Source organism: Phyllopteryx taeniolatus, chromosome 2 (genome assembly GCF_024500385.1).
Source record: "Phyllopteryx taeniolatus isolate TA_2022b chromosome 2, UOR_Ptae_1.2, whole genome shotgun sequence".
NCBI lineage: Eukaryota > Metazoa > Chordata > Actinopteri > Syngnathiformes > Syngnathidae > Phyllopteryx > Phyllopteryx taeniolatus.
Genome location: NC_084503.1, coordinates 7459173 through 7472698, shown reverse-complemented (window position 1 = coordinate 7472698; position 13526 = coordinate 7459173). Strand labels below are relative to the sequence as shown.

The window sequence follows — 13526 nt, the reverse complement described above, 5'->3', positions numbered from 1 at the left end:
ATTTTATCAAATTACTCAACGCAATTTCTCAACAATTTGTGTCCTTGGAGAGGAATATAATGCAGTATCAATAAATAAATCCCCAGTTACCGACACCTTTGATTCTGGGGTTGTCTATCTTAAAAAAAAAAAATTTATAATAGATTTATAAGGCAATACCTTAACAAAAAAAATATATCCTCAAAGACGAAACATAAATTTGATGAGACTAAAGTGAATAAATTAAGAACCATGTATTTCAAACTTCCAATATCTCCTAAAATGAAGGAAACTTACTTTAAAATCATCAATAATATTTGTCCAGCTAAAGAATTACTAAGATCGCAATTCAATATTGAAGCTAATGCCTGCTCATTTTGCAAAAATGATATTGAAACCATTGACCCTATGTTCTTCTCATGTCCGATAGAGTTTTGGAAGGATATACAGTACATCTTTGGATGGAAAACAACCAAAAAAAAAAAAACACTATGCATCTATTATATGTAATTTATCAATTCAGACCAGAGTAATCTGTTCAGATGATGTCATCCGTTATTTCTTCTACTTTCTTATTGTAACCCAGGTGGAGCTGGTGACAGTTTTTTTTTTTTTTTTTTTCTATTTTTAGCAAATGCTTTACCACACATTGACGTAAGAACAAGTTGTAATTTAACATTAGGATCACAAAATCTAAATTTCATGATTTTGTATAAAAAATTGGTACAATAAAAAAAGTCACACTTGCTGATAAAAAAAAAATAATGAGGAGAATAGTCTCTCTCATCTCCAGGGCAACCATGGTTTGCCTCCTTTAATGGTCTACAATATGTTGAGGACAACAACATTTCCACACCTGATCTTAAAATGGCAAAAAAAAATTGACTGATGTGTGCCACTTCCTGTTTTCATAGTCAATGACAGAGACATGGTCTGACAACAGATTGTCTGTGCCTGTGTATGCTGACGATGACTACAATGTTCCATTTAACTCTCCTGTTGCCATGTCCAGTCAGAAGACCCTGGATGAGGCATTCAGGGGCAATAAGGTACCTCATTTTACTTTGATGTAATTTATGTTTGTTTTGGCCTGTTATTACATTTGTTATTACATTACATTTACATTTGTGAAATATTATTCTGTTCCATCAGAATAACAAGGACATTTGGTGAAAGGATTATTTTGTGATAAAACTTCCAAGAAACATTAAAGGTCCCCTTTCATAATTTTTTTGTTGGGCTTGCAAGATCATTTGGGTTGAAAATGCCCAGAATGTCCATTTTCAAGCTATTGTAGTTGGTCTTTTTTGACTGGCAGTTGAGACGGCTAAAATTTCTCATTATTGTGTGACATGTAAATAAACTTTGCTCTGATTGGATCGCTTATCTTTTCAATTTAAATATGGAAAACAACTTTGCTCTGATTCGTCCTTGGTGATATCATGGCACATTGTGGCCAAGCGTTCATAGCAACCCTGCTTTTGGAACGTTCAATGTGGGGGGTCGGGGAGGGGGTGTTACTGTCATCGTGAAGCAGAATTCACAGAGCGTTGGATTTTTCGCCCAGTATTCACAACCCTGCTGAGAAAGGAGGGGGCATTGGTGAAAAAAATAGAGGACAATATTTTGATAGGCAGGTCCCATTCAATCACTATAACGTAACCGGCTCACATCATTCATCTCTGGTACACATTTTGTTTTATTTGTTTATTTTAGGTATTTTTTTTTAAAGGGACAGTGCACATAAATGAGCATGAAATATTTTTTATTATTTGTTTTTTTCTTTTTTGAGAATATCACGTACACTTTCTTCTTAGTATTCAGTAGCAGAGAGTTATTTGACAACCAGGATTGTATTTGAGTTTTTGCAACTTCTTCTGCATTGTTTGCTGGTGTAATCCCGATCCATTATAATATTGTTATCAGAGCAAACATTGGGTAGATCATTAATTTATAAAGAAAATAAAATTGGTCCAAGGATAGTACCCTGCGGAACACCAGCAGAACACTCCAACAATGAAGATTTTACGCCATTGACCTGCACACACTGCTTTCTGTTGGAGAGGTATGATTTCATCCACCTAATATCTTGAGAAGAAAATTTGAAATGGGATAGTTGAGTAAAATTCGATGATTAACAGTGTCAATAGCCTTTTTCAAATCTAGGCATATAGCACCAACACAACTATTTTGATCTAGAAAGCTGTTGTTTTTTTTCCAAGAAAATAAAAATGGCTGAGTCTGTGGAATGGTGGGCCTGAAATCCAAATTGCATAGAGTGTAGTGAGTTATGACGAATCTTTAGATGATCATTGAGTTGTTCGACAATGCGTTTCTCTTTTATTTTTTTATGCAATGGGAAGGATGCTAATTGGCCCATAATGATTCATGTCAGTTTTATCACCAGATTTGAATATTAGACTAACTGTGGCTACCTTCCAGGCTTCAGCAACAACTGAGTGATTTATCAACAAGTGTGTAATTGGGCATATCAAAGACTCTTTATATTGTTTCAAAAGGTTTTTGTCAATTACATAGTTGTCTTTAGCGTTGCATGCTTTTTAAGTGACACATCATGTTTGCCACTTCTGCTTCAGAGACTTCTTTAATAGTGAATACAGCTTGCGTGTGGTTAATGGGACAGAGATTGTGTTCAAGAGATTAAAAAATGCTGGGATATTTTCTGAACAGAGTTGATAAAATAAAGCTTACTCTTAACATACAACAACAACAACAAAAAACTCCCCTCCCCTGGCCCCTATCATTTCTTTCAAAAAATGATGTAAAGGGGCATTGTTATGGTAACTTCTGAAAAAAGGAGGGCGAAAAAGGCAAAGATACCCCCGGCGCACAAACACAGACAAGCACTATGCACTAGCTAAGCAGAAACACTATGGTGCTGGGACAAAATGGCGGACGAGGCACGGGCGAAACGTCCTGTACCGGTACTAACCTTATCCACAGTACGCAGAAAATGGCAGCAGAATAGAATAGAATAGAATAGAATAGAACAACACATAAGTATGTAAAACACACACAAGTCCTCTTACAACTATGGGTTAAAAACAAATAAAACACTACAACACAAAACTGCTAGGCATGCTGCAAAGTGCAACGTCAACTCCTGCTGTAGCATTGGGGAAGTCGATGCTCGGCATCCCAGCAAGATGGTTGAAAGATTGTTGTTAATATTGTCACGTGTGGGAAGTAGCTGGACTCCTAGAGCAGGCGGAGGCTGATGTAAAATGATGAACAGTTTATTGAGCAAAGGTTATGGACGTGGTCCTGGATGTGTTGGCAGGCGGCGGCGTGGACAGGTGGCAACCAGTGGACAGAACAGGCAGCTGGCAGGAATGAGGTGGGTCAGGAACACTGGGAACGAGGAGACACAAGAGTTAACAAGGGAACGAGGAGTTGAGTAGCTGACATGAGTACGGTGGGCCGTGGTACCTCTAGGAGAGGCTGCAATACTTTGGCGAGGATTTCCGGAAACAGGCAGGCTTAAATGTAGGTGTTGATGAGGGTTGATTGGAGACAGGTGCGTGGCTTGAGGAGAAGCTGAAACAGAGAGGGGAGGGAGAGAGAGAGAGAGAACGAGAGGGCGCCATCCAGGCTCCAAAAGGGTACTGCAGGGCAGTACATGACAAATATAACAAAATGACAATAATATAGGATTTGTATTTTTTTTTTCTATTTTGCATTTTGCCATAACTTGAATTATTCTTTGCTGTTGCTGTGTTCAAATTTTTTTTGTAATTCAGTATTTTTTCAAGAAAATATAAGATCCACTCCAGTGTCTTTTTCACTGCATGTGCATATGTGTGTGTGTGCGTGCGTGCGTGTGTGTTTGGAGCATTGTGTGGGTGAGTGTCTGAGCGGAAGCATGCTGACTTACTGCACTTTGTGACATGACTTCATGTTTGGCAATCAGGAAGAAGAACAAATGAGAAAACAGTCAGAGAGGAGCAGAGAAGACTTCACTTTGGAGGCCGAGCTGCACACAGGTAAGATAACGTCGCATTTAAGTACCAAGTGCATTTTCAGGTGGACGCTGGTCAATTACATGGTTGTTCCAAGTCTATTATAATGTTTTATTCATACAATAATACTCAAATTATGGACTTAGCTATTAATTGTTACGCCGGTTAAACTCACATATTCCTCTATGTTGTGAGGACAGGTGGATCATCATCTGAGCGTTGCTCACAGTCAAAAAGAGGAGCTTTTAGGAGGCAGGCACAAATTGGACACGAGCTTCAGGATCCCTGGATTCGCCTTGGGGACAGTTCCCCTGAAGATTTTAAAGAAGTCAGCGACCTACCCCCCTTTCTCCATCACCCTGCAGACAGTGCTCAACCAGTCAGTCTCTACCTTAAGCCTGTTACAATGAAAAATGAAGAGAACATGCCAGATCTGAATTGCAGTGCTGCTGACGGGGCCTCAGATTATTTGTCTAACCTCCCCACTGAAGATAAATGTGAGATCTCCACAGGATCAAAAAAGGGGCCTCCAGTGGCACCCAAGCCTGCTGGCTTTCGCCAGAGCCTGAGAAAAATTCGACATGAGCAAGACCAGAAGGGGCAGTGTGAATCTGGAAAACCAAGGCATGCTGTAGGCTTCTATAGAAGCTTCAATATGAGATTTGCCTCATCTGTTGCCAACCTGTCCATTAAAGACAAAATCCATTCATTTGAGACTTTTTCAACTCCAGACAGTCCAAAGAAAGTGGACAATAAGAGGCATGTAGTCCCATCTACCTCGTTTCCTCTGACGGAGAGCGATTTAGACCGAAAATATGGAAGAAACCAAAATGACATCCCACAAGAAATCCAGGCAAACCAGTCTGCATTTTCTGTGGTAACAGACACATCCGTGTCCCCCTCTTCTATACCATCGCCCAATCTAGAAACTAGTGGGACAAAAAACATTCCCAAGGCTGAGTTTCAATCTAGCCAGTCATCTATCGATCAACTGCCTTCTCAGACAGATCCGGAATCTGGAACAATATTTTCAAATTCAGTTTCAGCCCAAAATGCCTCGACTATCCTACCAGCCGGAGAATTGCTAATTACTCCAGTAGCAGATTTACAGAAAGTCGATGTCAGCGGGTCTGCGGGGTCAAAAGCCTTCTCCACTCCATGCCTCACCTCTGTGGGATCCAGACATGCCAAAGGGGGGAGTTCTCCAGAAATGACAGAAGAGGATAAAGGAGAGAATCAAAGAGAACATTGTAACTTGACCACAAGTGACAGTCTGTCGACAGACAGTACCGCTTATCGAGGCCTGGAAGAAGAAAATTTTGGTAAAATCCTTGCCTTTAGTAACCAGGTATTCTTACACACACAAATATTGTCACTGTGCAACTTCTCGAATTTTATTAACTTAACCTGAATATTAATAATAATAATAATGTCTGTGCTTACATATGTGATGCCAAGCAATTGATAGTTAATATGGTTAACAACATTTATCACATATTTTTACATGCCTTGCCCTCTATGATGTAATACCTATTAAATTATCACAAGTCAATGTCAAGTGTAGCATAGCATGATAATTCTTGGTATTGAAAAAAATGTTGATTCAAGTATTCCATATAAATGTGTTAACATGGTTCCAGGTATCGCAAGCATTGATGCGGACCCTTCCCATGCCGACTGACCACGGTCTGGTCTGTGACTCCCCAAACCTTTCAGAGTTCACTGCTGTAGCTGTAATAAACCCTCATGAGTGTGATCCCATTTCAGATGTCACTGATACAGGATTTTCTATTAGGTATGACATACACATTTTGGAAACAGGAACTCTCAAGACAGAGAACTGTATTTAGTTTCTGTTCAACAGGAAGTGGGTTTAAAATGAAAGTTAAAATAAGCCACTTCCTATTTTATCATCGCTGTTGTACAGAGAATAGTGTGAAACTATTACGCTACACTGTGTGACGATATGACCACACATAGTTGTTTCTTTTCCTAAACAGTTTGGCCACTCTCAGAGCTTGTACCATTAAGTTGGGGGAGGGAGGACCCCCCCAAGAAGAAGTAGTTCCCTCCACTTGTGCACAGTCAGTCATCTCAGCCATCCCATCAGCGGAAGTACAGATGATGATCAAAGAAGTCAGAGCTCTGGACGAAGATTCGCTGAAGGTAAAACATTGGCACTATGCATTGATAAACAGTACCGTACATAACCACCCCCCCGCCCCTTTGGCCCCCCCAGTTCCGGTTCCGACTCAGCGCGGTCCTCGGTTCTGGTTCTTTTGGGGGGCTGGGTCGGGGAAGTTTGCGTGGTTTGGATGGGAAGTGTCCGGGGTGTGGGCGTCCATTTTCTTGGCAGCCCGCGGCGTGGACTGGGGTGGGCGTTTGACTCGAGGTTCTCTGTGGCCAGTATCGGTGTCGGACCTGTGGGCTGGGGGGCGGTGTGTGTGGGAGTGGCCCGGTTGACTTGGTATTCATTGCTTAGTGTTTCGGCTGGGGGTTGGATGTAGTAGGGTGTATGTGGGTCCGGTGCCCTTGCCCCTCCCCTTGGGACTGGTCGGTGTGCTTTGGTCGAGCTTGGGACCTCCCTGGGTCGGGGTGGTCGGTGGCGTCCCCCTGGTTGGGTCCCCTGTTGGACGGGCTCGCTGACTCACTGACTAACATGCATGTGATATGGTGTTCATTCACTAATAAGTTTGATAGAATCCCTATAGACTTTAATAACTTGTGATGTGATCACTTATAACAACATAGGTTATACTAACATATTAACTCACAGGTTCTTACAGGTGTTTAGACACGAAAAAAGAATCCCACCGCAGCACTCATTTTTGCCACATCCTGGCCTACCCTTTTCTGTCCTCTCTTATCTGGATCTCTTGGTTAGTTATTGCATGTCCTCACCAGGTGTCCCCCACCCCCGAATCTACAAATAACTGTTGTAATGATACCTGTGTTTAAATAGCTAGACTGTCTCACTATTGTTCTGCTGTGGTTCACACCCCTAGTCCCCTTGTCCTCTCTGTCCCCCTCTCTGTCCCCTAAGACCCTTTTCCGCATTTTCAATAAACAACAGATTAATTAAAAAAATAAATAAATAAAAAATGAGCAGAGTGAGTATTTCAAAGTCCCCCGTTGCACAGAAAAACTGTTCCGGCACAAAGGCATACACATCCACCATTCTGCAAGGCCATGCAGCTGAACAGGACAGGTTTAAAAAAAAAAAAAAAAACGAAAGAAAGAAATCAAATTGCCAATAGGTCACAATTGTCACTAACTTCAAAACAAGATATTGTAATGTTGACAGAGCCAGATGATTATATTTACAAGAGCTACTGACAGTTCATTTGGCAAGTATGATGTCTTATTGAAACTGATGCATTTCCATGATCCTGTGTAGGACTCTAATATTGTCAATACAATTACACAGTTTCCTTTTTTTTAAAAAAAAAAAAAAAAAAAAAAAGGTTCATCACTCATTAATGGGGACATAAGTCTGTCAGTCTTTAGGCAAGAAGCAGGGTGCACCTGGTCGCCAACCAATCACAGGGCACACAGAAAAAAAGTTTTTTTTAATTCTATTTACTGTTCATTTAACATTAGTCATAACTCATATAGCCCGTGGGGCAGCTTGAGGTTTATGGATGAAAGATATGTGGTGCTCATAGTGTAACAATGTCAATATTATAATGTCTGATCAGAGGTTTCAGACTTTGATTTACTCAGTATTTTGTTCCATGTCTGTTCAAGAGGTCTGTCCGTCATGTTTGTTCAATGCTGTGATTGAACAAATATCAACATCGGACGTCAAATTATAATACTGACTGATGTAAAATGAATTTTCTCTTCAGCAACTACAAGACATCCATGTTGTGATTCTGCATAAGGAGGCGGGAGCTGGATTGGGCTTCAGCATTGCTGGAGGCTGTGACCGGGAGAACAAAGCTCTTACAGTAAGTCAGCGACACTTTATTTTCACACACTGCATCAGCTATAAAAAAAAAACGGTGTGACTTTTAATTTTAACTTGTTTGAGTATAACATTTTAGTTGTCTTTACGCGAGCTCAGGCACGACTTTTGTGGAAGCAAAGCAAAGCAAATTTATTCATCATATTCATCTGAATCAGAATCATCTTTATTTTGCCAAGTATGTCCAAAAAACATACAAGGAATTTGTCTCATGATTTATGTGTCTGACGTAACCCAACCTTTTTTTATCCGGGCTTTAATAAACCCATGTCTCAATTAACTTCACAAACTTCATTTTTAACTGCACATTTGCACATTCAATTACTTAACAAACAATATATGACATGATACATACTATAGATTAACATATATACAGTGCCATGAAAAAGTATTGGCCCCCTTCTCAAATTCTTACATTTTAGCATAGTTTCGCCACTTTATTTAAGATCATCAAACAAATGTAAAAATCAGACAAATTACAACCCAACTCAACTTAAAATGTAGTTTTTAAATGGTGATTTCATTTATTAATTGAATTTTTTTTTTAAAAGTTACCAAGCCCTGTGTGGAAAAGTAATTACCCCCCTTGTTAAATCATAAATTAATTGTGGCTAGTCACAAATTTTGGTTAATTTTCACTGATCACACCCAAGCCTGATTACTTCCAAACCTGTTCAATCAAGAAGTCACTTAAACGAAGAAAGAATCTGTCCCGACAAAATCAAGTCGAACAAAAGAGCTTAAAAATCTGCAACAAAATGATACAATCCAAAGAAATTCCAGAACAGCTGAGAAATCAAGTAATTTACATTTATCAGTCTGGAATGGGTTACAATGGCTAAAGCTTTAGGATTCCAGCGAACCTTAGGGAGAGCCATTATCCTCGCATGGAGAAAACACGGAACAGTGGTGAACCTTCCCAGGACTGGCCGGCCTGTAAAGATTACCCCACACCAATGACACTTCACTCCTGTATGCCACAAAGGAACTCAGGACAACTTCTGCCTCAGTTAGGGTCAGTGTTCATGACACAACAATAAGGAAGAGGAAAAATGGCATCCATGGCAGAGTTCCAAGGTCAAAACCACTGCTGACCAAAAACAACTTTGTTCTGGGGGGGGGGGGGCGAAGAAACATCTGAATGATTCCCGAGATTGGGAGAATATTATATGGACCGACGAGATGAAAGTTAAGCTTTTTGGATGGTGTGTGTCTCGTTACAGCTGGCGTAAATGTAGCACAGCCTTTCAGAAAACGAACATCGTACCAACTGTCAAACATGGTCTTGGGGTGCTTTGTTGCTTCAGGACCTGGACAAATTGCTGTGATTGATGGAACCAAGAATTCTGCTCTTTAACAGAAAATCCTGAAGCAGAATGTTCAGCCATCAGCTTGCGACTTCAAGCTGAAGCGCAGTTGGGTTCTGCAGCAGGATAACGATTCAAAACACACCAGCAAGTCAACTTCTGAATGGCTTAAAAAAATAATAAAAATAAGGTTTTGGAGTCGCTTAGTCAAAGCCCTCCATTTTTGCTGAAATAAAACAATTCTGCAAGGAAGAGTGGGCCAAAATATCTCCACAGAGATGTGAAAGATTCATTGCCAGGTATAGAAAACGCTTGATTTCAGATGTTACTGCTGAGGATGGCCCAACCAGTTATTAGGCTTAGGAGGCCATTACGTTTTCACACAGGCCAGATAACTGAATAGTTTTTTTTTTCCCTTAATAAATGAAATCACCATTTAAAAACAGCATTTTATGTTCACTTGAGTTATATTTGTCTGATATTTACATTTGTTTGATGACCTTAAACATTAAAGTGGGGAAACTATGCAGGCATATCTTCAGACAGTCTCATTCTCTTACGCCATATGAATTGGAGGCCCTGCCGCGCCGATCTTTTCTCTCTCAACTTCGTTCATGTCACGTCACACGACTCACAGCACTTCGGTTCTACAATGCATGTGTCAAAATAAAAGCATGACTTTCAGAATAAGAGTCTCTATGTATAAATTAACTAAAACTTGGTTGACGAGCAGAATAAGGCCTGCGGGCTGGAAAGGACTCCCTGACGGGCCGGTTCTGGCCCGCGGGCCGTACGTTTGATATTTTGCTTTAAAGCATTAAACCGAGGCTCTCAGCCTGTCACTACCGACATTTTTTAGTGTTGATTAATCATCGATTTTTCCATTGAATTATTGTATATATATTTAGTTTGCATTCAAGTTTATTGTAAAAAAAAAAAAAAAAAAAAAAAAAAACAATTACGGTTTATTAACCAAATATTGTTGTTTTTTTGGTTTATTGATGAAACAAATCAAATAAGCAATATCACACGAAAGGGAGTGATGTTGTGTTCAGCAAACTCTCTCAGTTTCAGAGAGCTAATGTACTTCTCGGGTGATGATTAATGTGATTGGTAACTAGTTTGATCGACACTTCTGAGGCTGCTTCATGTTCAACTGCATACCAATTACAGGTTATTTATATTATGGCTGGAAATAATTGTTTTTGCAATCGATATATTATTTTTGTCCATACAGTGATTATGATTGGCGGAACGGTGGACGACTGGTTAGGCACATCTGCCTCACAGTTCTGAGGACCCGGGTTCAAATACCTGCCCCGCCTGTGTGGAGTTTGCATGTTCTCCCCGTGCCTACGTGGGGTTTCTCCGGGTACTCCGGTTTCCTCCCACATCCCAAAAACGTGCGTGTTAGGTTAATTGAAGATTGTAAATTGCCCATAGGTGTGACTGTGAATGCGAATGGTTGTTGTTTATATGTGACCTGCGATTGGCTGGCGACCAGTTCAGGGTGTACTCTCGCCCAGAGTCAGCAGGGATAGGCTCCAGCATGCCCGCGACGTTAGTGATGCTAAGCGGTATGGAAAATGGATGGATGGGTGATTAAGATTCAGTTACTGGTTTGGTCCATAACCTGCCAGAAAATAGAGAACAATTTTGAAAATGTATTATTTTTATTAAACACAAAGATGATCACTTTGCTTTCATGAAGGACTACAGAAATCAGAGAATATTTACTGTTGGGAGGCTGAAATCAGACGATTTGGAAAATTTTCTATTAAACAATAGCTCAAACCGATTCATCGATTATCAAAAGAGTTGTCGATTAATTTGATAATCGATTAGTTGTTGATTTATTGTGACACCTCTACTTGGCTCCGATCTGTGATGTCGCAATCAGCGAGTGTAATGCAAGTGATTAAAAAAACGGACTTATTTGTGCAGGTCCACAAAGTGTTTCCCAGCGGCCTTGCCACACAAGAGGGCACTATCCAGAAAGGAGACGAGGTGCTGTCTATAAACGGCCAAGCACTCCGTGGCGTCACGCATGCGGATGCCAGTGCGGTACTGCGTCAGGCCCGCGCTCTAGAACTTGCTGTGGTGGTTGTCTGCAAGAGATCAGAGGAACGGAGAGAAGGCAGGAGTGAGGAGTCCAACTTTGGAAGTGCGTGAGTTCATCTACAATCTCCATTTCCAATTTCAAAAAAGTCTCGTTCAGGGATAGGTTCTGTTCACTGTCACAATATACAGCCACACCATTATGAAATAGTGTCACACACAAGGATCATCTTTAGTAATGAAATCCAGTTGGGTATCTTCCGATCCTAAGTCCTAGATCTAAATATACTGATCAATATATATTATAGAAGGGGTCCTTGAATAACAACAGCGGTCCGTTCCTACGGCGGTGACATACAGTGGATATAAAAAGTCTACACAAACACACTTTTTCAAATGTTAAGTTTCTGTGTCAATAAAGCCAGAACTTCTTCCACCAGTAATGTGACCTATGTATAACCTGTCCAACTCAACTGAGAAATTTATTTTTTAAAGGGGAATTAAAAATGAGCAGGCGGAGCCAGGGGGTTGTAGTGGGCACCCAAGTCTTCAACTCCCCGATGGCCATGGTTTTGTCATAAAAATGATTATCCAGAATTGCATTTCTTTGAATGTGGGAATATTTCTAAAGAGCCACAAGACACCAAGGAAGAACAGGAACAATTAACAACTCCAAGTGGTGCTCAAGCACCTGCTTTAAAAGTGGCCTTTTTGCTGCAGCCCAATTTTTTTCTTTAGTCATCAATATTAAAAAAATAAATAAAATCCCTCTCTATCATCACTTCCACCGAAAGTTCATTCATATCAGAATCAGAATCATCTTTATTTTCCAAGGATTTCAAAAATGTGTCTCCGGTAGTTGGAGCCGCTCTAGTACGACAACAGACAGTCAGTCAATTGACAGCAAATACTTCTGAGACATAAAGACATAAAACGCAGTCACTGAGCAATAAAAGGTTACGAGAATTTGTTTTTTTTTTTTTTCTTGACAATTGTGAAAAAAGACGCAGAGTCCTCCAGCAATTAGAGCAGGTTGAACTGACAAATAGAACAATCGTACAATGACCAATGTGCAAATGGCGCAGAGACTTCAAGAAATTGAGGCAGTCTAAATGGACAAGTAGTGCGATAATCTGGGACAATGTCGATTGTGAAAATGTTGCAGATGCTACTCAGGCACATGAGTGGCCAGTATTGGTCAACAACAGATTTGCAAATAGTGGACCGTGGCGAGACTACTACAGTGAGTGCACGAGTAATATATAATTGGCCCAACAGAAATGTGACAACAAACTCAAGACCAAAAAATTGGCAGCATGTTGCAATGGAATTGTAAATTAACGGTTTAAGAAGTTAATGGCAAGAGGGAAAAAACTGTTGGAGTGTCTGCTAGTTCTAGTTTGTTTGATAGCGCCTACCTGAGGGAAGCAGCTGGAAGAGGTGGTGACCAGGATGTGGAGGGTCCAAGAGGATTTTGCATGCTCTTGTCTTAGTTCTGGCAGCATGCAAGTCCTCAAGGGTGGGTAGGGGGATACTGACAATCTTTTCGGCAGTTTTGATTGTCTATATACTACTGTTTTTTTCTTAATTATGAATGAATAATTGAATAATTTTGGCAATGGGTGCCCTTTTTTAGGCTTGAGCACCTGTCCCCTAAAATGTCTGTGCATGTGCGTGATTACTGATACAGTATGAAAAAGACTGTCAGCACAGCAGCAACTGCGCAGGCCTTCGAGTTCATTGTGCGCGCTTTGTAACCTCGAAACATATGTTGGTGCCACCTTAAATCGAGGATCCCTTGTAATCTAGTAGTTTGTGTGTTTGCAGTGGAGGAGCCAGGTACTTTGATAAGTGTGGAGTTGAAGAAAGCTGCAGGTGGATTTGGCTTCACTCTGGAGGGAGGAAAGGGTTCAATACATGGAGACAGACCTTTATTCATCAACAGGATCTTTAAAGGTAAATAATGAGTTACACACATGAGAGTCAGTCATGTTATTGTACATGGTATGCATCAAGAACACAGTCAAGTAGTCAAATACAGTTAACATCCAATCAAAAGTGCAAATGTGGGAATATTTACAGGGGGTTACATAGGCACATACTGTAAGTGTAGCGTATCCCTGGACAAAAGTGTTTGTACTAGGGCTGCAACTAACGATTATTTTAATGATCGATTAATCAGTCGATTATTTTTTTTCATGAATCGATGATGCCGATTAAAAAACATTCTTAAAT

At 40.4% G+C, this 13526-nt stretch overlaps 1 protein-coding gene across 7 annotated transcripts in view; it reads left to right on the top strand.

Annotated features, from left to right (window-relative positions):
• Window positions 1–13526, top strand: part of il16 (interleukin 16) — an 87144-nt gene that overhangs the window by 60643 nt on the left and 12975 nt on the right. For 4 of the 7 annotated variants that reach the window (XR_009785842.1, XM_061757940.1, XM_061757896.1 and 1 more), the window contains 8 exons: window positions 894–1028; window positions 3911–3983; window positions 4160–5307; window positions 5600–5754; window positions 5960–6125; window positions 7808–7909; window positions 11178–11397; window positions 13119–13247. Coding sequence is in view for 5 of the 7 variants with exons in the window: in XM_061757940.1 (XP_061613924.1) it covers window positions 894–1028; window positions 3911–3983; window positions 4160–5307; window positions 5600–5754; window positions 5960–6125; window positions 7808–7909; window positions 11178–11397; window positions 13119–13247 (2128 nt within the window). In the remaining 2 variants the exon portion in view is untranslated. Of the gene's footprint in view, window positions 1–893; window positions 1029–3910; window positions 3984–4159; window positions 5308–5599; window positions 5755–5959; window positions 6126–7807; window positions 7910–11177; window positions 11402–13118; window positions 13248–13526 lie in introns of all 7 variants that reach the window. The other 3 variants (XR_009785845.1, XM_061757926.1, XM_061757905.1) reach the window with 2 other exon arrangements.